The 25,294-nt window shown below is 33.9% G+C and overlaps 1 protein-coding gene across 19 annotated transcripts in view; it reads left to right on the top strand.

Annotated features, from left to right (window-relative positions):
* Window positions 1-25,294, top strand: part of Tm1 (tropomyosin 1) — a 53,523-nt gene that overhangs the window by 10,828 nt on the left and 17,401 nt on the right. For 3 of the 19 annotated variants that reach the window (XM_075288934.1, XM_075288932.1, XM_075288922.1), the window contains 8 exons: window positions 3,562-3,695; window positions 4,813-4,930; window positions 8,556-8,626; window positions 9,598-9,673; window positions 10,067-10,129; window positions 12,424-12,493; window positions 15,604-16,658; window positions 16,829-17,202. In XM_075288934.1, the coding sequence (XP_075145049.1) occupies window positions 3,562-3,695; window positions 4,813-4,930; window positions 8,556-8,626; window positions 9,598-9,673; window positions 10,067-10,129; window positions 12,424-12,493; window positions 15,604-16,427 (1,356 nt within the window). In that variant the 3' untranslated portion in view covers window positions 16,428-16,658; window positions 16,829-17,202. Of the gene's footprint in view, window positions 1-553; window positions 1,156-3,561; window positions 3,696-3,870; window positions 3,989-4,812; window positions 4,931-8,555; window positions 8,627-9,252; window positions 9,324-9,597; window positions 9,674-10,066; window positions 10,130-10,687; window positions 10,751-12,423; window positions 12,494-12,891; window positions 13,490-14,491; window positions 15,275-15,603; window positions 16,659-16,828 lie in introns of those variants that run through there. The other 16 variants (XM_075288935.1, XM_075288925.1, XM_075288938.1 and 13 more) reach the window with 13 other exon arrangements.

Here is a 25,294-nt window from a genome sequence, read left to right as displayed (position 1 = left end):
ATCTCATCATTAGGCAGGGGATATTAAATCGTGACATGTTGTTTGAATCTTCAGGATAATGTAATTTCCCGTTAAGTGGTCAAAATTGGCATTCATGTATACATACATTGTTCGCATTCCAAAGTCGAATATATAATTGATTCGGACCCTACCAATTTTGGTTATAGGCAACAAATTTCTTTTGTGATTAAAATTTTATTTTGTATAGAAATGAGTTCATTTCCAACCGTATTCTATATTTTTAATCTTTCAAACAACTTTTAAAAATCCCTATCTTATCGGCAAACAAAAATGTCAGTTCCAATAAGAATAAGAGTTACTGCCATTAAACTAAGAGTGTAGACAACGCTTACCTCTGCTCTCTTAAGGAGACAAAGCATATAATTTTAACAACGCTCTATCTGTCTCTCTCAATCTCACTGAGATTATTGCATAAATTTGATTATGTGGTTGTTGTGTTATCTCTTTTACTCGTACGTTTTTAGGTAGGGAGAGGATTTTCAACAAATCTAGGCGAGGTTTGGTTTTTGTCAACGTAATATGACAAATATGAGCTCATTCGCTGCAAAAAGTTCGAGAGTTCGAGACGTAGGCTTCGTTTTGTTGTGTATTTGTCGTGTTAGTGGGCATTAATAGAAGAAAAAATTTACATTTTTCTGTAATACAAGTGTTTATTATCTACAAATCGTGTTAATAATTATACATTACAAAGATTTGCGACAATAGAAAAAGTGAGAAAATTAAAAAGAAGTACTACAGCCACAAATAGCTATTGGAAAAAAGTGAAAAAGAAGAAGCACATAAACCGGTGGCCGTTTGAAAATAAATATCCATTCGTTGTCTCAGTCTGTCTTCTTGAGCAGCTTAAAGTAAAATTTCTTCTAGAGAAAGAAAAGTAATAAAATCAAGCAATATCTTTTGAAGGTGCTTCTAAAACAACTAATTTGCGTCCAATTCAAAAAGTATTATTTCGCCTTCTTGTAAAATTCAACAAAAGTAAACACAACAAAAATGACGACCAGCATTCCACAAGGCACTTTATTGGATGTGCTTAAGAAGAAAATGCGTCAGACCAAAGAAGAAATGGAAAAATATAAAGATGAATGTGAGGAATTCCACAAGCGTTTACAACTAGAAGTGGTTAGACGTGAAGAAGTAAGTTTTCAAAATCAAGCCCCACTTGAAAAAAAAATTATTAAACTGCTCCAAAAATTTGATAGGAGAGGCTACAGACTATTTAAGATTTTTTATTAAAGAAGAAATAATTACGGCCGCACAGTTTGTTAGTATTTTATTAACCACTTTTATTTTGCCTTATCGTAGGGAAAATGGAAAGAAAGAGATAACTGTATATGAAACATTTCAAGTTTAATCAAGAGTTTCAAAAAGACTAAACAATGCTGAAGAGAACTAAATACTCTCTTTTTGTGTCGGATTTTTCAACGTGTGGCGGATATTGTAACGTAACAACGTTGCGATTCTCTCAGCTGTTTTTCTTTCATGAAAATCGGACCTCTGGTATTGGGATTTTCATAAAAATTTTTATATAAACATGTTTTGATTGACCAAACCTCATTTCTTCCTAGTTTTTGAACTTTTTTGAAACCTGAATTGAATAGTTACCCTTCAAACGCACAAAATTTTATCAAATGCTTCTCTATTAGTAATAGATATTTATACTACTTTCACAAGTAATGTTAGTTAATTACATCTTGGGTGAATTTGCATTTTATTTAGAAAATCACTTAATGCCGATGTAATTTATGGTGTGTACGTCGTTCTAAATATTTTGACAATCGTTTTCTCATCTTGTAGTATCTTTTCGCGGGAAAGTACAAAACAAATTTCATATGTTTTTGTATGTTTTTACATATATTTTAAAGACTGCTAACGGACAACGAATCCAAAACAAATTTGTTGTCTAATGTACTTGACAATGGACATTTTCGTAGTTAAGAATACACCATATCTTTAAATTTTTTTTCGTCTCCAAATACTTCTTAAGTCAATTAAGAAAAAAGAAATTCAAGATAATTTTCGAATTCAATATAGTTCGGCAATCTTTCAATTTAGGCACTTTTTCTTTGATTGACATGATAATGTTTCTATTACGCATAGAATAGCACCGATTTTTGCAAAGCTTCCTTTCGTATGTATTTTAATTAGCAAACGAATTCAGCGTGGCTAAAACTTAAGCTATGCTTATAGACAAGGATTCAAAAATACTATGGATATTCCTTCAATATAGTTTCAATGTTAATTTTACGATGCTTTACCCCCACTAATTTCATTGATAATAAAATGCAGTTTACTGTTACGGAACAAATGAGATTGAAAGCGAGAGCAACACCACAATTAGTTCTAATATATTTTTACTCATTGAATTAAATTACCTTACGTTGTCATAGTCTACAAATGAAAACCACAAAATTAATGAAAAACAACAAACTAAAAAGAGTCGCTCCCATTATGTTACTTTCGACTCAGTTTGGGAAAGTTTTAAACATTTGAATTTTTTCGCAAAGCGCTGGGGATTAAATAAACCTCAGCTAACATTGTCTACAATTGATATTACTGAATACCAATCAAATAAGAATCGGTTATAGTCCCAGTGCTTCATTGAACAAACAATTTGTCCGAGTAAAACAAAAAGAGCACATGACGTAGCCATCCATAGTGTGTAGATGAAATGAATAAGTAAAAAAGCTCTGTTGATTTGTTTGCACATTTCTTTCACGGACGAACAACTGTAAAGGCCCAAAATTTACCCCATGGCAACGTTGTTTTGAGTGTGTAGAAGAGAAGCGATGACCGAGTGCTATGTTCGCTGCCTTTGGCCGGCCGAGCTATGAGCTGTTTCAAATGTATTCATTCTTAGTACATGTACATTTGTTTCTATCTCACAAAGTATGAGCGAACAAACAAGCACACAAATATATGATAGTTATAACGATGACGCAATGCTCTGTTAGCGCTTAAATAGGCCGCATAGTTGAGCCACAAAAAAGAAAAGAGAATGAGAAACAATGAAATAGGGAAATCAAAGGATTCAACTAATGAACAAATATCGTATAGATTTAAATTTTATGCGGGTTGTATCGCCAACTCAAATTTAAAATTATTATTAACTGTCGTCATAGCTTCCTTATGTTATATCTCAACATGTATTCGATGAATCAATTATCGTATGTTCACAAGTATAATGATTGTTTTGCATACTTTCAAGAGGAATGGAAAAGAAGAGCTTTCTTTTACATGTTTTTTTTACAGTTTTCCCAAGAAAGAATGAGCCACAACTGGAGAAGGAAGTTAAACCGGCGTCATTTTTACAAACGCCAAGGAGAAAGATTACATTTTTTTATGGTTTTGTGTGGAGAGCATATACCTATAGGGCTCTGTTTTTTAATATACGTTGGGCTTCCTAGGGACATAGTTTATTTAGGATAGATACATTTTTGGAGCATATCTTTGAGTTGTATATGTATAAGTTTAGTTATAAGTTACCATAATTTTTATTATATAAATCTATAAATTATATTTCCTGAAAACCTTAATTTCTAGGCTGAATCTGAAGTTGCTGCTTTGAACCGTCGTATCCAATTGCTCGAAGAAGACTTGGAACGTTCCGAAGAACGTTTGGGTTCCGCTACAGCTAAGCTCTCTGAAGCTTCCCAAGCTGCCGATGAAAGTGAACGGTTAGTATATCAAGTTTCAATGCGAACTGTATTGAATATTTTTGTATTTTATTTATGATTTTATGAAAAAAAAAAAATTAAGATAGCTATAAGATAATTTCATGGTGAAGGTTTTGGGTTTTTGTTAACTTCATGTGAAAAATGCCATTTAAAAAATGTTGTTTGAAACTATTAGGATACGAAAGGCCCTTGAAAATCGTACAAACATGGAAGATGACAGAGTAGCTGTTTTGGAAGCCCAATTAGCCCAAGCTAAATTAATTGCAGAAGAAGCGGATAAGAAATACGAAGAGGTAACAAACTTCTTCCATATGTCAGTGTTAGGGTTCTAGGGTTATCAGGAATTCGTATTTTTTTTTATTATGAGGTTAGGATATCTCTGGGTAATGCTCTCTACAAAGGTAATACATTTCTGCTCCTTTAAAATATGACAATATAAATATATACATATATAGTTTTAAGTATTAAGTTGTTATTAGCACAAATTATGTAATGAATTGTATGTAAATCGCCTGAATGAACACGAGCTATTATTATTATTTCGAACATATTGTTCCTATTGTAGTCTTAAGGAATGTACTGATATTATAATTATGCATGAGGCGTATTTATATTAGATTAGAACTTATGCTTTAAGACGTTTTGATAAGCTGGCCGATTGTAATGCATTTTTAAAGACACAGTATTTCCATGGTTTCTGAAAATATGGAATATCATAATTAAGTTCACAGAAATGTGTCTTTGGAAATGTATAGCTTGTTTTACACTTTAAGTAAATATATATTTTTCTTATTCTCCCATAAATTCGACAAACTCAATTTATTGGATAAAACAACAACAACTACCTACCAACAATGTCTACGGCACCTTGGCATAAAATAACAACACTACCGTCACTTGTATCCCCCATATATGTGTGTGTGTATTGTATTTTATGTGATTATGTGAATCTACGGCACTTAATGTCTAACCACCACTGTTACCACTATGTCAAATGTGGTCGATGAATATACCATCATCCGAAATGAACGAATCTGGTTACCACATAATTGCATTATACTTCACTTATAATCTTGGATGTCTTCTATCTGCAACGCTCAAACGAACCACTCACCAGTGCTCGTAAGATCCTTGAGAATCGCGCCCTTGCCGATGAAGAACGCATGGACGCTCTTGAGAATCAATTGAAGGAAGCACGTTTCCTTGCTGAGGAGGCTGACAAGAAATACGATGAGGTGCAAATAAAAACCAATTTCAATACATTATTTATTGCCGATGCTAGTTGTTCATCTTCTACCACTACTACTACTACTGCAAATAATGCAAATAATATTACTAATAATGTCCCTAAAGAAACAGTTATTGATGAAAGCCAACCAACTCCTGATGTCCTACAAAAGACTTGATTCTTTATTCATTTGCTCAGCATTAGAAACATTCACATATTTGCGTGACTTAACATTAACTTACATAGAAGAGCGATAGAGAAATAGCTTCATTATCTGAATTATGGAAGCTTAATACAAGGGATGCTAATTGAATGTGCATAGCTCTTTAGAACTCTTAGAGATTCGTCCATGCTTGTATAAATAATTAGTATGGTTCTTTAATTAAATTAGAGAACGTTTGCATTGCTGTGTAAATCTGGTGGAAGAAAGGAGTTGGTTGTTCTTATTTCCGAACAAATTCTAATTTATTATTGTATGAAAACTTGTGCAGCTTAAAAAAATATATATATCTAACAATAATTGTAACTTCAAAAAATTTAAATTAAATCACAATCTATGCTTTAAAGCGGATACTAGATTATGTATACCACAAAAACAAAAAAAGAAGCAATTATGGCAATTTCTGTAAATTTTCAATTCTGTAGATCACCAATTGTCTCAAAACTTGCCTAATGTAATTTTTAAAGTTTTTATCAACCTAAATTATTTCTACTTTTCAATTTTTGTTGGTCTTGTATTTATTTTGTAGTAAAGTCATTTTGAATATTATTTCATCTCTTGTTTTTTTTTCTTCTTTATACCAATTTATATATATATTTATTACTACTATTGAACATGAAAATATTTTTTGCTTTACTTATAATTTATATTTATTTTTTTATAAATCAAAAATAAGTGATATTGTAAAAAAGTAATAAAGATTTGATTATGATCTTATAAAAAAAGAGCAAAAAATAAAATAATTTGTTATTATTCTTTGGAGCAACAACAAGAAATAAAATGAGAGCATTGGGGAAATAGCATTTAGTATTCTTGATAGAGGTAAAATTGTAATGGTTTTGAAAAATAATCAGAAATAGGGAAATACAAAATATAAAAAAAAACTATTCCAATTTGCAAATCAACAAGGCTTATCTATATTTTTGTCTGGAGTGTAAAACATAAGTAAAGAAATAATAAACGCAATATCAATTAAAATTGTGGTCAATAAGGAGATATTGATGTAATTTATTAGAGTTGATGACAGACTACAAGGATAAACAAGAGGAATGCAAAAAAATGAATTTTTAATAATATTGTATTTTATTCTCAACATATGATTTCATATAAAAGTCTTATCATTATGTATGTTTTCCTAATTGATAAGGAACTACTTTTCAAAGAAACATCGTTTGCCTGTATTTTTCTGACTCACTTTTTAAATCGCCACAAGATAGGAAAGCCTAATTCATGGTAAAGTTATGCAAGAGTAAAAACAACTTTTGGCGTTTTCAAAATATTGTTTCTGAATACATATCAATGATTCATGCAAACCACTTGGTTAATTTGAGCTCGTTGAAGATACCTGTTGAAATTTTATTAGCAATGAGGCAATGGTTGTGTTTTTGTTTTTAGCAATTTAACAAATAAAGCATGGATACTACATGGGCCTGCGAAGGCCCATCTGACCATAAGCTATTCATTAACCATTCACTGCAAAAAAAATACTCGGTAATAACATTAGCGACATAATGAGATATATATTAAACAAACTTAAAGGCAAAAATATGATTAATTTCAATCCTTCTCAGCAAATGAAAAAAGGCATAATAAATCGTTGGTGCAATGGTTAGCATGCCCGTCTAGCATAAAGGGTCGTATGTATATGATGCAAAAATCAGCACGAGTGAATTTTAAAAGTCACGATGGGCATACGAATATATTTCCCGTGTACTTCCCCGTATGAACAAGAAGAAGCAATGTTTTGCTACGAATTTTTAGTAATAGCAAATTAAAAACAACATGTTTATTTTCATGCGTTCACCATAGGTAATAAAAACCGATATCTGGGTGCGTACATAGGATTCGACATCTTGTAGAGGTACAAAGCTTCAAGTAAGCTATATTGGTTATCATTAAAATACGAAAAGTATTTATAAAATGTTCGTACTGAAAAAAAGTATATTTTTTAGTTTTTTTTTTTTTTTTCTAAGAAACTTTAGTGGAGATCGATTTCAATTTCAGTTTTTACTTAATATCAATGATTTGGGACCGTTGGTAACGTAAGGTGTTGCCGAAACTTTTCAAAAACGAAGTCTGGACGGCGTGTCAAATTAGAGACTTTGAAATACTCTTAGATACCTCCAACGTTACGGAGAAAAGATAAACAACCATTGAATTCTTATTTTTTGGCTCGGCGGTAAATCTGATTGAACACACGGTCCCTTCGTATGTAAAAAGGGCAAGTTTACCATTACCATGACAAAACTGAGTAAATTTTTCTTATGAGCGAGCATGAGGGAATTTGCCTACGCAGAAAATTTGGTAGGCGCTAGCCGAAACGATTACCACGGTGATATTACGAGACTTTGTGAAGTCGAGTTTAATAAATAATCGATTTTTTTTATCACATTTAATGGCTCATTTATAGCCTTAAGAGAGAGAGAGAGAAATAATAAAAAACTAAACTGCTTTAGACATTCGGAGATTTAAATAATCCCATTTTGTTGCTTTAGAGGGAATTGTTTGAAATTCATTTATATATTCCATGACGCAGCTTCTAGATAGTAGGTTGACTCAGAAAATAATTTTGCTATATGCTGGTTTTATTACCTCTGTTTTATTTGAGGTAGCTACCGTGTTCCAATTATAACTTTCCACACAGTGTGTCCTATGTTTAAGTCCATAACATGGCAAAAATATAATTTGTCCTCACAAAGGAAAAACATGGGAGATAGTTTGATAACAAGACGTATATTGTTTTAGCATCGTTAATCATTGTATTTAGCATAAACAGAAATTAGATTAACGCAATCAATATTAGAATTATACCAAATTATTTATAATGAATAAAATTCAACGTGACCAATTTTTTTAACCACAATAAACCATTACACTCACCTTATCAAGGACATTAAGAGCTTAGAGTACCATTTAGTAGGATGCATACTCATTTAAGTCGGTATAACAACTCAATGTGCTCCATTATATTAGTTCTTTTACAAATCTTTCAATTTATAGCCATAATTGTGAAATAAAAATATCTATTTTGAACTCTGTACAAGTTTTCAGACCATATTTACCTTTCCCAATCCTCAATTTGTTCGTGTTAGATTACTTGTGTTTTCGTTGTATATTTTCTTGTTGATAAAGTGCAAAAAACAAAACAAAGGAAATGCACAATTGCAACTAATAATGGTAATGTTAATAATTTAATGCCAAAACTACCAATCGTGCAGCTAACAGATGCTGAAAAAGAGCATCCGTGGAAAGACCCGGCTACTAATTGATTTGCGAGAAATTTTCTTTCGAAGATCCGTTGTAAATTTACACATGTCTTTTTGTTCTAATTATTCCCGCCCCATACACCACCACGAAATTGTTTTTGTGAAAAATTGTTTCAACATTTTTACTATAAACAACAACAATAAAGGTTGCCCGTAAATTGGCCATGGTTGAAGCTGATTTGGAACGTGCTGAAGAACGTGCCGAACAAGGAGAAAAGTATGTTTTCACATGTAGCAATGTGTCATTATCATGTTACGTTTATTTTAAGCCTGAAAATTATTGTTATTGTGTTGTTGTTGTTAAATTTACTTTTTAATATTGTACCTAACCTCAAAGAGCAGACAATTCTGAATGAAAAACAAAATTATAAATAGCTAGCTAGCATTTATACAAACAAATTTTGTTTCATAAAAAATGTGAATAATAAGTTTATTTGTTTCAATTTAAAGAAAGAGCATGATATAATAGCACTATATGCATATTATTGTATGTTGTGTATGTACTATATATATGCTTGTTGTTTCGTTTTAGATTACTTGCAGTTAAATGCAAATTAGTAAATATCATGCACTTCACATTTTTTAGCAAACAAAAATTGTTGTAACAAATTTTGAGAAAAGACGACAAGCTTTTGAGGCAGCTTTATTAATGTATTTTTATCTTTTCAAATGTTTGTCAAAAATCCGATGTGATGCTATAATATATTGTTAATGCTAACTCCTGCCAAAAACTCTAACCTCCCAAAAACAAAATGTGTTGCCATTTTTGGATGGAATGCTCGCTCACTGACACGCCCGCTCGTTAAATGTGCCTATTATGTTATTTGTTAAATTAAATAAAAGGTTGCCAGAAAATTAGTCCTCATGGAACAAGACCTGGAACGTTCTGAGGAAAAGGTTGAGCTGGCCGAAAGGTTTGTAATTTGTATATGCAATATCACTAACAAAAGGCTAGTAAGAGTTTTGCTTTTTTGTTAGCTCTTTATTACTTCTGTTTTATAAGGGCCAATAAGCGGAAATTACACTCAAAAAAAAGAAGAATTTTCAATGTTCTAAACTAAGGCCTCTTGATAATGCATGTCTGCAGTTAACTATAATTTCATAATTTTCCTATTAGCCCTTGTAAATAGATCATATCAATTATCAAAAATACAAAATATTAACAAAAACTTTCTTTAAATTTCACAGCAAAATTGTTGAGCTTGAAGAAGAACTCCGCGTTGTTGGTAACAACTTGAAATCCCTTGAAGTTTCCGAAGAAAAGGTTAGTATTGTAACAAAGTCAGAAATATTTTGGTAAAAAGCCAAATTTATGATTTCATAAAATGTCGATTGTATTTATTGAAAAGTATCATATTTTTTGATCTTTCAATAAAAACGATTTTTCGTTTGATGGAATCAAATTTCTATTTCCTTCTATATTTTTCTCAATTCTTTAATTAATATATCTTATTGTGTTTTTATATAAACAAAAAAATGCATATCTCTTTCCTCTACTTCAACAACACTTTGTGTACTATATTACAAAAACAATCCCCCACATTTTTTAATAAAACATTCATTAATATGTCAATTGCAAACTGGCCGATATTAATTGAATAAAAACTACACCCTCCATATATTGCTGTCCATCTACTACAACAACAACAATAAATAGGCTAACCAACGCGAGGAAGAATACAAGAACCAAATCAAGACCTTGAACACCCGTCTCAAGGAGGTATATACAAAAACATATATTTTCCAAAAATGCTATTTCTATTTTCTTTGGAAAGAAGAATGTGATTTAGCAAGCAGAAAAATAACTACACTTCCCAGAAAAGTTTTAGACCGCCAATCGGTCAGCTACTCGTTTTAAAAATAATAAAAAAATCGGTATATTAGGACCAATTTTATGCAAAATATGAATTGGTCTCAAAGTCTAGGGGTTTGGTTTAAATGTTCTAGCATCAAATATGTGTTTTTATTGTTGTTGGCTAATATTTTACAACATATTTTGAAAATTTATTTAAGTTTTTCTTTAATAAAATTAATTTCCTAATTTTTTTGTATTTCATTTTCTTTTTCATATGTTGTTTTGCTGTTTGTTGATGTTTTTTTATTTTGTTAAAATAAAATGTGAAATTTTTTTGCTGCAACCCCGCTTATAACAACCACTTATGTTATCGCATGCTAACCTTATTTTAATAATGCCAAAACTCGGAATCTTACTCTCTGCACTTAACCTAATCTATAAATGGCGGCATAAAATTGTAAAAATGCGAAACCACACCTAAAGGCCACACACAAAGAAGAAACTTTAGAAACACAGCTCAGAGTTTTGGACCATCAACTAAAAGAGGTAATATGAAATCCATATACATATTTATGGTGATGGTTTATTAAAACGTAAAACGAATATGACATTAAATGAAAATCTAGGCTCCTTAAATGTGGTTTTCGATACTATATACGTTGCCTGTTTAACTATAAAGCTTATATATTTATATAGTAAATCCTCTCATATCCCTCCATATTCATAAGAAACAACTAAAAAAAAGAAAATATTAAATTGCACAAATTGTTATTCTCAATTTTACTATTTGGAAAATGTACAGAGAAAAAAATTAAAACGAACTTTTGTGTAATTGACTGCACAAATTTGACATTTGATATTTTCTTTTTTTTTTCAATAACGTCAAGCATTTTTTCCAACAAAAACTACATTTCAAAGAAACATGAGTATTTAAAAAGAATTGTAATAAACTGTGCCTATTTTACGGATTCAATAGTGATGGAATTTCGGTGCTGCATTACCATATTTACAAGTACACTTTTTGCATATAAAATTGAAAACAACCTTTTGTGCATTAATTGCAAAAATACCTATATACATTTTAATTCCTAACATGCGTTGAATTGGATTTTAAGTTTGTGTTTTGACAATAGAATAAACTAAAAAAACCTATAAATCATAGAGAAGAAACAAAATGAAAGACATCCTGTTAATCCAAAAATAAACGTTTGTTTAAAAGTTTTTTTTTTCGAATACTCATGTTCTCTTTAGGCTCGCCAAACTCAAAGTCTTATTGAAAGGGAAATCGTAAACCTCAAAAATATTGTGGAGACTGTAAGTCTTCTTTGTTAATTTTGCTTAAAGCAAGAATGAGTCAGCTGCTTTCAAGTAGTAAGAAATTATTAATCGTGTTTATTTGATAGGTACTACAGTTCTTAATAGAGTAAATTTAACGAAGACTCAATAGTAAAGTATAACAAGAATGATTGCACTGTCCGTTTTTTTAGCTTAGAAAGGCCCAAAGTAGTTTGCCATGGTATGACGATTTTATTTTAAAACAAATTTACTGTCGATTATTAAAAAGAAATAATTGATAGACATTTTTACAATGTGGTAAATGATGACAATTATATTGGCCTTCCTATGTTATTTTCGTATTAATTATTTACCATAGTTTAATAAGCATGCCAAATATCTAATTTATTTTACATTACCATATATATGAGTTTCTTCCCTTTTCCAAAAAATGCCAATTGTATTATTGGGGATAAGGGAAACTATTACTAATTATTAAAAGTTTTTTAATTTCTTCGTGCATGACCATATTAAATTATTATTTACTTTACTGCTTAAGTTATTTTTGTTATTTGGTAAACCAAGCCACCTACCCACTGAACAGATTAAATCACTGCGCTGCTGAATTAAAATTAAACATTAGAATAGATGCATTCGTTAGAATATGTCTAGAATATGTTAAAACTGATGACAATACCAGATTTGCATATGTTTAAACAAATGGTTTTGGTAGTATGTATGTAAATGAAATCAATATATTTTTGGGAAGCTTATGTTATTTTTTATTTTTCATTTATGGATTGAAAACAAAGACAATATCGAATTTAAATAACTTCGATTCACGACTTTTATTTGAATCGTATCAAATGTTGTCTTTGTTTGATTGACATATTGTTTAAAATATCTTTATTCCAATTATAATATATTTCCTTGTTTGTAAATAGGCTGAAGCTCGCGCTGAATTCGCCGAACGTTCCGTTCAAAAGTTGCAAAAGGAAGTCGACAGGCTCGAAGGTAAGTACAAAACTTATCTATTATGATTTTTGTATTGATACAATTATTAAATGGAATTTATAAAAAGTTATAAATTTTTAATGTAGAAGAGAATCCCCCCCTCCCCCGCCACATTCGAGATTCACTATATATTACTGGGACAATGAAAACCATCTATGTAGTGGATCTTGAAACGTGGAGACGTAAAATTATATATATTTTTTTAATTAATTTATATTTTATTTTGTTTTTTTTGTTTTTTATTTTTTATTTTATTTTATGTTACGCTTAATTCTTTATTTTGCCTGCCTGCCAAATGTTTTGATATGTTGTTTACTAAATATTAAACATTCCCAATCCGCGTGTTGTGTGCCAAATGCTAACTATGTTGACATGAATTGTGAATATCATCGCACCAGATGACTTGATGAACGAACGAGCCAAAAATAAACTACTACAAGAAGAAATGGAAGCCACTCTGCATGACATTCAGAATATGTAAACCATATAAATTATATTCATAATTATTCATTACAACAAAAACAACAAACAGACAGCAAAAACACTACCATACTAGCCTAAGGATTTATTTGATTCGAAGGCATCTTCTTGCGATCGATTGAAACCAATAGAGAAATCGAATGAATCCATCATATACGAAAGGGATCAAACACACCCTTTGTCAAAGCCAATGCGAAGCAACATCCTGTTAACTGAGGAAAATATCCTTTTTAGCTTTGCATAACTCAAAATGACTTAGACTTGCAATTCACATTCAACTCTTTGACGTTATTATTTTCCTCCTCATATCCATTTTCCTGGAAATACCCCGAACCCTCTCCTGCTCCTTCCTCCTTTCTTAACGCTTCATTTTCTTTTATAATTATTATAGTCATAAGACAGATAGACTACTAGAAAACAAAGAGAAACATTCCAACCTCCATCCGATTCTCCTCCTTATCTACATTTCTTTTTATCTTCCAGTAAACGAATACGTTATGTTTCGGTAAAAAAAAACATTTTTAATTTCGAAAATGGATGGGCTTCTTTCTTTCCATTTCGACAAAGAATTGTATGTATTTACTGTATTAATAATTTTAATGTTGTAAAAAACACTCCGTTTTTTTATATTCGATTGTGTAATATTTTTTAAGTTTTTTCATTAAAACAAAAAAAAAAAATCAAAATTTTTCTAAAAAATTCGTTGACAAACTAATTTAAAGAATTATCATAATTATTGTGCAGAACTTATCATTCCTAATAAGCAAATTATTTTCAAGCTAGAAAAGAAAACTAAAAACAAAAACTCACATCGTTAAAAAAAAGAATATTTTTCTTCTTTTTGATGTATTTCTTTTTTAAAATATGATGAAAAGAATGAAAATAGTAACTATTTTGCCCGAAATCCATAAAAAGACAATATTTAGTATATTTCCATTATTTACAATCACCTTTTTTAATTATTTATATTATATACTACTATTATTTACAAAAATAAAATATAAAAACAAATTCCGCTGCAATTTGCACAAAACTGTAAATGGTATTTTTTTCCTAATGTAAAGGGCCGCGACATTCTTTTTCTACCTATTGTCCATTTTAAAAATATTCATCGTTATATTTGTGACTCAGTTACATGCGTGTAAAATGGTTTTCATAGTGATTGCCGTCTTTGTGTTATCCTACTCGAACATTGTTCACTATTTTGGCGATTAATAAATATGTAGATTTTTTATTTTCCTACAGCTGGCTATGAAATTAATAGAATTTTTATTGTTTTTTCTTTATTTATAAAAAAAATATGATTTAACCCTGCCTACTTTTTACCTACCGCTACGCCACTAAAATATGTTAAATCTAATGCTAACAAAAATATTCACAACAAATAATGAGCGCGACCTAATAATCATTGAATAAAATCTATTGTCACCAACCACCACTACCAACCCCCCTTTGTAAACGCTTTTATCTTCGAATATTAAAATATTGGCGTACTTTGCATACAATACTGTGCGACAGATGAAATAATCATGGAGAAAGAACACTATGCTATTATCGGAGACTCTTTGGATCAGACATTCGTCGAGTTGATGGGCATGCCTCCTTGTTATAATGATCGTCATCCTAAACCGCCAACACCCAAATTGCCGACTCCAACTCCTGAAGAAATTGCCGCGGCTGAGGCGGCCAAAGAAGCAGCAGAAGCTGCAGCAGTAGCTGAAGCTGAAGCATCCGCTGCTGCTGAAGCTCAAGCTGCTGCTGCTGGTGAAAAGGCTGAAGGCGCTCAAGCTGATGGTGCCCCAGTGGAAGGAGGAGCAGCTACCGCGGAAACTATACCTGCTGAACCTGAAAGAATTCCTACACCTCCACCTCCTCCACCGTTCGAATATGTTATTGATTTGCCACCAGAGGGTGCAGAAGTTCCCTATGTTAAGAACTACGAGGCACCGCCACCACCAACTGAAGGTGCACCAGCTGAAGGAGCAGCCGTGCCACCTGCCGAAGGTGCTGCCATCCCACCAGGCGATGGAGCTGCTGTGCCTCCAGCCGAAGGAGGTGCCGCTCCCGCAGCCGAAGGAGCTGTGGCCCCGTCAACAGAGGGATCAGTGGCCCCACCAACAGAAGGTGCTACTGCCGCATCAGTCGACGGGGCTGCTGCTCCTCCAGCTGAAGGTGCTGCACTTGCGGCTGCAACTGAATCTGCTCCCCCAGCGGAAGCTCCTACAGCTTAAGAAAATTTATTGATGCGAATACGAACAAAAATATTAGCACGATTTAAAATAAACAGAAAACAAAATGGAAGTCGTTTGAATGTATAAATCCATAATTCCGAGATGTATGTGATGTGACTAATCATCTTAGGACATATTCATTACTGTAACATTTGCGTATATGTGGGCGTGTTTTCCTCACCCAGAAGTGTTTACTCGAATCCAATTTTTCTGCCTTCTCCCTTTTCTCCTAGTAATTTTTTTTCTTTTCTCTAGTTTCCTAAGCTTCTCTTCTATCCTTTTACTATTTTGTTTTTGCATTTCTCTCATGCTTCTTTCTTTACTTCACATTCTATTTTGCTTTTTGCTTATGTTCTCCATCGTCTTTCATATCAAATAATCTATACACATGAAATACAGATGAATATATTGTTGAGAAGGAACGTTATTGTTTAATTGGCGATAGTTTGGATATGGCATTCATGGACTTGATTCCAGGCCTAGAACCGTTCTATACACCACGAAATCCCAAGCCACCTACACCGAAATTGCCTACGCCTACTCCCGAAGAAATAGCTGCAGCAGAAGCTGCTAAAGCAGAAGCAGAGGAAGCAGCAGCTGTTGCGGCCGAAGCTGCCGCCGCTGCTGCTGCGGCTGCTGGTGAAGCTGCAGAAGGAGGTTCTCCTAAAGCTGAAGGTGCCGCTGAGGGTGGAGCACCCGCTGCAGGCGAAGGCGCTCCTGTTGAACCTGAAAAACCGAAAGAACCAACACCTCCACCACCTCCTCCACCACCATTTGAATATGCCATTGATTTGCCTCCAGAAGGTGCCGAAGTTCCATTCGTTAAGAACTATGAACCACCACCACCCGGCTCAGAGCCAGCTGTTCCTGAAGGACAACCACCAGCCGAAGGAGCTGCGGCCCCACCAGCTGAGGGAGCTGCTGTACCACCAGCTGAAGGAGCTGCTGCCCCACCAGCTGAAGGAGCTGCTGCTCCACAAGCTGAAGGAGCTGCTGCCCCACCAGCTGAAGGCGCTGCCGCCCCGCCAGCTGAGGGCGCTGCCGCCCCACCAGCTGAAGGCGCTGCCGCCCCACCAGCTGAAGGTGCTGCTGCTCCACCAGCTGAAGGTGCTGCCGCTCCACCAGCCGAAGGGGCTCCCGCTGCTGAAGCTCCAGCCGCAGCACCAGCCGAAACTGCCCCAGCTCCCGCGGAAGCAGCGCCAGCTGAAGCTCCACCTGCATAAACATTTCATATAACTAGACTGCTTCCCATGAAAACAACCGCTAACACATTTCTGCCAACAACATTTTTATGCTCTGCTTTTTCTATGCATGTACCAAATGCTTTATAATAAACAACTTAATCCAAATTAAAATTTTTATACCGAAAATACTATAAAGATTGAATACAAATTCTTCGATTAACCTGTCTGCTGCTGCTGCTGATTTTTTTAGTTTATTTTAAACCCAAGGAGGTAATTTTTTATTTTGTTTATTTTCCTTATGATTTGAGTGTGGTTCTGTACATTTGTTAGGAAGTGAAGGTCTCGTTGCAATGGCACCATGTGCCGTTCATATGTTTGAATGTTTGTCCTCAACATTATTTTTTATTTACTTTTATTTTTTTATCTATAAATTTAAATAGACGATCTTGTCTTGGAAAAGGAAAGATACAAGGATATTGGAGACGATCTCGACACCGCTTTCGTCGAACTCATCCTCAAGGAATAAACTCAAAAAACAGAAGCAGAAATGCTCTAAGCTACCTACGTATTTCGTGCCCTGTTTTTTTAATGGCAGCGCAATTGTAAAATGTAGTTTCTAGAGTACTCTTGAAGAAGTCATCCCGTATTTATTTATTATTTGCACTTTTGGATTTTTGTTGTTTGACTCAAAATACCCACCAATACTATTTATTTATTTATTTATCTATATAGCGACTATGTATGTACTTTTGACTTGAAATGTAATAAATTATATTGTCAGCCAATAATTATATACATGTATAAAAATATTAAATAGTTTTGTTTTTATTTTTCTTAGCATTTTTTATTTACAATAAAGTATAATTTTGCATATTGAAAAATAGAATTTTGTGATGTTTTTTATTTTCTTGGACAATAATGAATCTATTTCATTTCAGAGGAAGTCAGTAAAAGCAAAGAGAAGTACAAAACTATTGCACAAGAACTAGAATATGCTGAATTAAACAACTACTAAACGCATTAACCTTAATAATACTTACAAAAGACGGAGCGATGTGATCATGCTGCATTACCAGTCCGTTGACGCCATTTATGTTCTCAAAAAATAGCCATTAGAGAAGATTCATATTTACCAATTTATTTACAAAATCCTTAATTAACATTCCATATTTAAATAAAAAAAACAAAATTTTACAACATTTAATTACGACTAACGATATCTGCCTTCGGACGTGTATCAATATGAACGAATCATTGTCAGACACACACACATGCTCATCATATTAGATGGTGATTTTGTTTATGAAAAAATTCTGCTCAGCACGTTTTTAATCTTTACTCTTCTCTATAAATACTAATGCCAATTTAAGAATTTTAAATATTATGACATTTCGAGTGGTCCTTGCATGGATCTGTAGTATGACATCTTAAATTACTCTTGGAATCGAAATTATCATATAAAATATTTTATATTAACTGCAAATAATATGTTAGACCCACCAATATTTATGTACTATATCATTCCTCTCTATATTTATGCATCAGATAGATATATACCGTCACCATTTAAGTTTTCGTATGTATTCAAATGTCATAATCATTCATTTTTAATTAATTATATGTTTTCCTTATTGTTTTTATATTATATCTTAGACATTTCCTAATACCATAAACAACTTATAATCACAACAATAGTTGTTATTTGTAACAGCAAAAAGTGTTCTTTAAAATGATTTAACATAAATTAAATAATTGTTAAGGGTTCATTAAAAAACTTAGTTTACTCAAATTTACGAGGGTTCCATAAAAGCAAACATTTGGTGTCGACATAGTCTCCTTTTTGAATTGGTACATTTGGAGCAAAGATACTCTTAACTTTTTGCATTGGTCTACGGTGATACCAGTGGACCCATATTTGAACAGCGTTAAACACTGCTCGTAAATATTCTCACGGAAGTTTTCGTTATTCGGTGTGCTCAAACATGTGGGAGCGTGGATTTTTGATGATGGAACAATACGTAGCATTTACCCTTTTATGCTTAATTTTTTACTCAACTTTACACCATTTAGGGGTTTTCACAAGGTCAACAACAACTTTTCTTTAAAGATGACCGTTCAATGGCAGCAGGTTAAAGTCTTCGCGATTTACAAGATTCAAATGACCGATCGATATTGCTTTTACCATTTTTCTATTCTAAAATCCGCAGACACTGCGGTATCCACATTCGGCAAAAATAAAACTACCAGTCCGATCTGTTCTTATGTTCTTCTTTTGCAGTTTCCTTTTTGCTATTATTAATAACAATTTTTTGTTTTTTGATGAATTACGTTTCTTCTGTTTGAGATAGACTTGAAACTAAAACATTAGTGAATAACCAAATTTGTGTGGAATTATGTGTATCTTATGATATCGTTCATTTGCCTTTCTATTACGAAGTAATTATAGCTTTTAATATTTTTTCACAATAAAAGTTTTTTTAATACATGTGTTTTACTGTACTAAAGAAGCAAAGTACGTAAGTAGTTCATTCAGAGGATTCATTGCTCTGCAGACAGCATCGCACAAAAATAAAAATAATCATCATATTACAAGGGCTAAAACCAAAACACGGACCGATCCAGTTTTGAATTTCAGGCACATCGGATACAAATTTGGATGTCTAGACTTTCAAGACGTCGAATCGAAAGAATGGGCTATATAGGGGCTATATCGAAGCATGAACCGGTACACAACATCCTTGGCACACTTGTAAGTCGGAGGCCGACTATATATACCGTATAAATACCATCTCAAATCCTTCAAATTTATTAAGTGATATATGTAATAAAAACACAAGCAAAGAAGCCTAAAGTCGGGCGTGTCGACTATTTTATACCCTGCACCACTTTGTGGATCCACATTTTCGATACCATCTCAAATCCTTCAAATTTTTTGGGTTCTATATATAAAGGTTTATATTCCCAAAATTGTTTAGACTTCTACAAAATCTCTTGGCTTACAATTTTAATCGGCTAATGCCCTAGGGCGAAGCACAATGTTACTAAACAAAAATTTGGAAAAATTTTAATCTAAAGCCATTTTTATGCAACTTCGCAAAATTGTATTTATGATTATAAAATAAAATTGGCCTATTAGGACTAGCTTTCCATCAAAAAATTAGAAATGGATTAAATTCCGAGAGTATCCAGATTTTTTTCGTTGTTAGCCTTTTTGTATATGAATAAAAGACTATGCTTTTTATTGCTAAAAACTTATTATTTATTTTGTAGAACTTTTATGTCTGCTTAGATGCTTCTAGAACAAAAATGAATGATGAAATTCAATTACTGAAGTATGTGTGCGCGCTCTGACAATAGAGCTGCCAGATTGTAATAAATATTATATAAGATGTTTATGTAAGATGTAGGGTTACCCCCAACATCTCCCCTTTTTAAGTTGAAATGGGTGATCTGGAAATAGGATCTACAGGTTGTCTTCGTGTGGTGATACGCTTAGGAAACCAATGAGGAGAACCTATAGGTGTTTCATAATTATCATCGCTTGATGGAGGTGTGATGTTGAAATCCTCGAGTAGAAAATCCAATGGCAATTTTGTGTTTGACTCAGTTCGTGTTTCATGATCTGGAACTCTGGGTCTGAGTTGATCCGTATGTGCTCTTACAAGAATCTTCTTCTCGCCTACATCTATGATGGTGTTGTAGATAACGTTGCCCACCTTTTCGATGATCTCACCATGAACCCAATAGCTTTTATTTCCTTTGAAATTCTTTGCATAGACCAAGTCACCTGGTGCGAACTTTCTATTTCTGGCGCCATGCTTGCTATTGTACTGAGATTCCATTTGGTGGTTTACTTTTCGCTCAGTGTATTGAGGTTTTCTGATTGCGTCGAAAACTGTTCTCATTTTTCGACCGATGAATGACTCTGCCGGTGTTTTACCCTCTGGTGCATTTGGATTTGGAGTTGATCTGTAGACTTCTAAGAACGTCTGAAGTGCTTCTGTAGGTGTTTCTTCCCCTTCAAATTTCTTTAAAGAGCGTTTTAGAGTATCTACAAAACGTTCGGCTTGTCCGTTCGAACTAGGATGGAAGCGTACGGTTCTTGTGTGCTCAATAGATCTTTCCTTACACCAAGTTTGGAATTGGTCAGAGCAGAACTGTGTACCGTTGTCTGATACAAGCTGTTCTGGATTTCCAAATTGTGCACAGTATTCATTCAACATTTTTATGGTTGCAAATGAAGTTGTTGTTGTTGTCTCATAAATCGCAGGGTATTTTGAGAATGCATCAATAACTAAAAGATAATATTTACCTTTCACCGGACCAGCGTAGTCAATATGGATTCTCTCGAGTGGGCGTGTCGTTAATGGCCATGAGCAAAGGTTGGTCTTCACCGGATTTTTTGCTGCACGTTGACAATTTTGACATTTTCGGACGTAGTCCTCGATTTGTTTGTCGATATTGGGCCAGTAGACATAACATCGAGCTATTGACTTACCCCGTTCTGCAGATAGATGTCCTCTGTGAAGTTGTTTCAATACCTTTTGTCTGCATTTTTCTGGTACTACTATGCGGTTGTTGAATAAAATACATCCATCTAGAGTTGATAGTGATTCTTTCCGATTGTAGTATTGTATAATTGATTCATCTACATTTTTACTGCTTTCAGGCCATCCGTTGTTTATGAAATTGATGACAGACTGGAGAGCTTTGTCGTTTTTAGTTGCGTAGACTACTGTATTGAAAGTGAGTGGAAGTGTCGAAACTGCCTCGTCGACGTCTCGGCGTATATCTTCCTCGAGTGCCACTGAAGCAATGACGAAATCATCAGCTGGCTTTTCATGATCACTAATGAGTCTGGATAATACGTCGGCGTGACCAAAATCCCTTGTATTAATATATTTGATTTCGAAGTCATACGCTAATAAAATTAAAGCCCAGCGCTGTAACCGGTTGGCTGTGTAGATTGGTATTCCTTTTTTCGATCCAAATATTGTCAGGAGTGGTTTGTGATCGGTGTGCAAGGTGAATTTTCTACCGAACAGCATTCTGTGAAACCTTTGCACAGCGAATATGAGAGCGAGACCCTCCTTCTCTATTTGACTGTAATTGCGTTCAGCGGGAGTGAGTGCTCTGGATACATGGTGTATCGCCTTCATTCCTCCGCCAGGAAACATATGGTAGATGACACCTCCAACCCCGTGTGATGATGCGTCTGCTGCTACGTGAATAGGCAGATTCGGGTTGTAGTGTGTTAAGAGCAAATTCGATGTTAGAATTTTCTTAAAGTCATCTAAAGATTTTTGACATTCTGAAGTCCAGATAAAATTGTTATCCTTTTTTAACAAGTCGTCAAGAGGTTTGCGTAAGGTGCGCATGTTGTTTACAAACTTGCTGTAGTGATTGATTGAGCCTAGAAGAGATCTAGCCTCTGCAACATTTTCTGGAATTTTCAGATTTTGAATGGCGCTAATTTTGCATGGATCAGGTCGTATGCCGTCTTTATTGATAACCTGTCCTAAGTATTTAATTTCTTTTTGAAAAAAATTACATTTTTCAAATTTTAATTTGAAACCGAAATCTTGTATTCGTTGCAAAATTAAATCCAAGTTGGTCTTATGTTCAGCGATAGACTTACTCGCTAACATAATGTCATCAATATACGCTTTGGTACCCTCTATGCCTGAACATAACTCATCCATAATTCTCTGGAATGCTCCTGGAGCAGATTTTATACCAGGTGTTAGTCGGTTAAACTTGTACAATCCCTTGTGGGTATTTATGGTGAGTAACTCTTTGCTGCTGTCGTCTACCTCTACTTGTAGATATGCATCAGACAAGTCCAGATGACTGAAAATTACGCTGTTGTGGCAGTCTGAAAGAATTTCCTCTGGAGTGGGTAGTGGATACTGGTTAGATTCTACCATAGAATTGAGTCCTGTAGAATAGTCTGCGCAGATGCGAATTTTTCCATTGCGTTTGCTGACTACAATTGGAGCTGCGTATCTTGACGAATTTACGGGTGTAATAATTCCTGCACTTTCGAGTCTCTGTAGTTCAGCTTCGATCTCTGTTCTAGCTGCATATGGAACAGGTCTTTTGGGAATGAATACTTCCTTGGCGTTTGGCAGCAACTGAATGTTGACTTTGGTTTTTGTGCATAAACCCAATGAGTTGTTATCAAACACTTTTTCGTACTTACGTTTCAGAGCTGCGATATCGTCATCGAATTTTATTTGGTGACACCAAGAAGTTATCGGTTTGTCCCAAAGATCGAAAGATTGAATCCAGTCGATTCCCATGATGTTCAGTTTTTCGACATCTGTAATGTAACAATTTAAGAATTTTGTGACGTCATCGATGGTTACGCTGCATTTGAACTTTGCGATGAGGTTGATTTTGTTAGCGTTTGCGTCATTGGCGCTATCCTTTGTTGTGTAAGCTTTGGGCTTACCAATACTTTCCCATGTGGAAGTTGATATGATGGATATGTCCGAAGCGGTATCGATTTGTAGACGAACAGGCTTGTTGTTCATTAGCACTGTTGTGTATTTACGAAGCTTTTGAAATTCAACATTTCTTGTATTGAAAACTGCGTTTGTGTTGAACGTCTTCTTTGATTTCTTAAACTTCTGCTTCTTTCCCTCTTCCATGTTTGAAGGTTTTGGTGATTTGCCTAATTTTGCGCTGACACAATAGTTGTCTTTGTGTCCCAGCTGGTTGCACTTGTTGCATTTGTGTTTTTGAAATGGACAAAATTTTACGTAGTGCAAATCCCCACAGAACCAGCATGGTGTCTTAGGTAGTTTGTGTTGTCTTGGACCTTCGGTAGATTTGTTGACAGAACAGACAGTTTTTGATTGATGTTCAATCAAACTGTTGTCTGATTTCAGGTCTAAAATACGCTGAGTCTCATCTACGAGTTTGTCCAAATTCATTTCGCTGTTCTCGTCGAGTAATTTTAGCAAACGAATTCGTATTTCGTTATCTCTGGCCGACTTCAAACCCAGAACGAAGATTAAACATTTAAACTGATGGATGGTTAACTCACTCATTTTAAACAATTCACATTGGAGATTGACTTTGCTGGCGTATTCGCGGAAATCTTCCCCATCTGTTTTTGCTAATTGCAAACACTTATAGCGTTGTGCGACTTGAGTTTCTGCCTTTCCGAAGAGCTTCTTCAGTTTTTCCACAGTGTCCTTAAGTGTCATTTCTTCTGGTTTTGTTGGCAGAACATAATTTGCGAATCTTTCGTGCACTTGATTTGGCATCTTCCTCCATAAGAGAGCTACTTTGTCATCGTCGTCCAATGCGCTTGCCTCTTTTTCGAAGACATGAACAAATCTATTGTACCACGTTTGAAAGATAAGACCACTTTCTGGCTCATATTCGAAATTTGTCATGGAATGCGCTAAAGATTCCATCAAGGCTGCTTTGGATGTACCTTGTCTCGGGTTGTTATCTGTTGTGGAGCTTGCGCTTTGCGATTGAATGAGCAAAGCCATTTGTTCGAGCAATAGCGTCTGTTGAGCCATCGCCTTTTGCTGCTCCTCCAGTAATTTCACAACTATGTCGCTAGGCATGTTCATTCCTGAATACTGGCGTTTTACAACTGATTTTATTTTACGACCGTCCTCGTCGCCACTTTTGTTAGCCTTTTTGTATATGAATAAAAGACTATGCTTTTTATTGCTAAAAACTTATTATTTATTTTGTAGAACTTTTATGTCTGCTTAGATGCTTCTAGAACAAAAATGAATGATGAAATTCAATTACTGAAGTATGTGTGCGCGCTCTGACAATAGAGCTGCCAGATTGTAATAAATATTATATAAGATGTTTATGTAAGATGTAGGGTTACCCCCAACATTCGTTATAAGAAAAATAAATTCTTGAGATTCCGAAAATTGGAACATGTGGAATTTTCTTTGAAAGTATTACGATCTCAAAGAAGAGACCTGAAAAATGTACAGGAATATTTTTTCTGTATGGGTCAAATGTATAGTTATCGTATGCAAAGTTAGCAGATTTGTAACACATATGGATAACAGATTCTGAGAGGGGATTATCTAGCGCTGGAAAACTTTTTGGTGTCCGGTCCTGTGGCTCCCATATTTCTATATAACTCTCATAGAAATAATCTATACTAGTAACAACCGTTTGCTGTTTTTAGCAGATGAACTGGTGCAATTTTTCCGGTGACATAAACACATTTGCGATTTTATAACAACAGACTTGCTGTTTGTGGTCTGCTGAAAATGACTGTAGATTGAAGTTGAGTGAAATGCGGATCCGGAAAATACCCTGCCACTTTTTTTGCGACGGTAAAAGCGTCGCAACTATTTAGAAGTTGTACCAAGTTACGAAACTAAAGGATTGTTGCGTTATGGCCACACTGGTCAAATATTTGACAAAAATAAAAAAGAATTCGTCGCCGCAATCAAACCAGCAAACATTTTTATCTCATATTGAATATATTACATCACAATAGGAGTATTTTCCAAAACGGGCATTCAGATATTTCAACCATACCATTAGAGTATCTTTATTATGCAACTATTTTGAAACAACTAAGCGTACCCAATAATGTCCTTTCAAATGTATTAATGTAAGATTTCATAAAAATATTCTTTTTAAATCTGTACATTTCTTAATTCTTTATAAAAAATGTAAATGCAACAGATGATTTAGATTGGCCCCAACACAATTCAAAATCAAGCACCAGCTATTTTAGTTTTCCTACACAGACGAAAAGAACGGTTTTTCGTATGTTTCGGTGCAAAAGTGATATGTTTGGAACTCAAAGTTTTAGCACATTATTTTTAAGTGCAAGCATATAATGTTCATAAAAAATATAACATGTTTGGGACATTCATGTTAGTATATTTGTTTGAACAAATTTT

Source organism: Haematobia irritans, chromosome 1, assembly GCF_050003625.1.
Source record: "Haematobia irritans isolate KBUSLIRL chromosome 1, ASM5000362v1, whole genome shotgun sequence".
Taxonomy (NCBI): Eukaryota; Metazoa; Arthropoda; class Insecta; order Diptera; family Muscidae; genus Haematobia; species Haematobia irritans.
The sequence above is the reverse complement of the archived record's forward strand: the minus strand, read 5'-3'. Positions and strand labels throughout refer to the sequence as shown.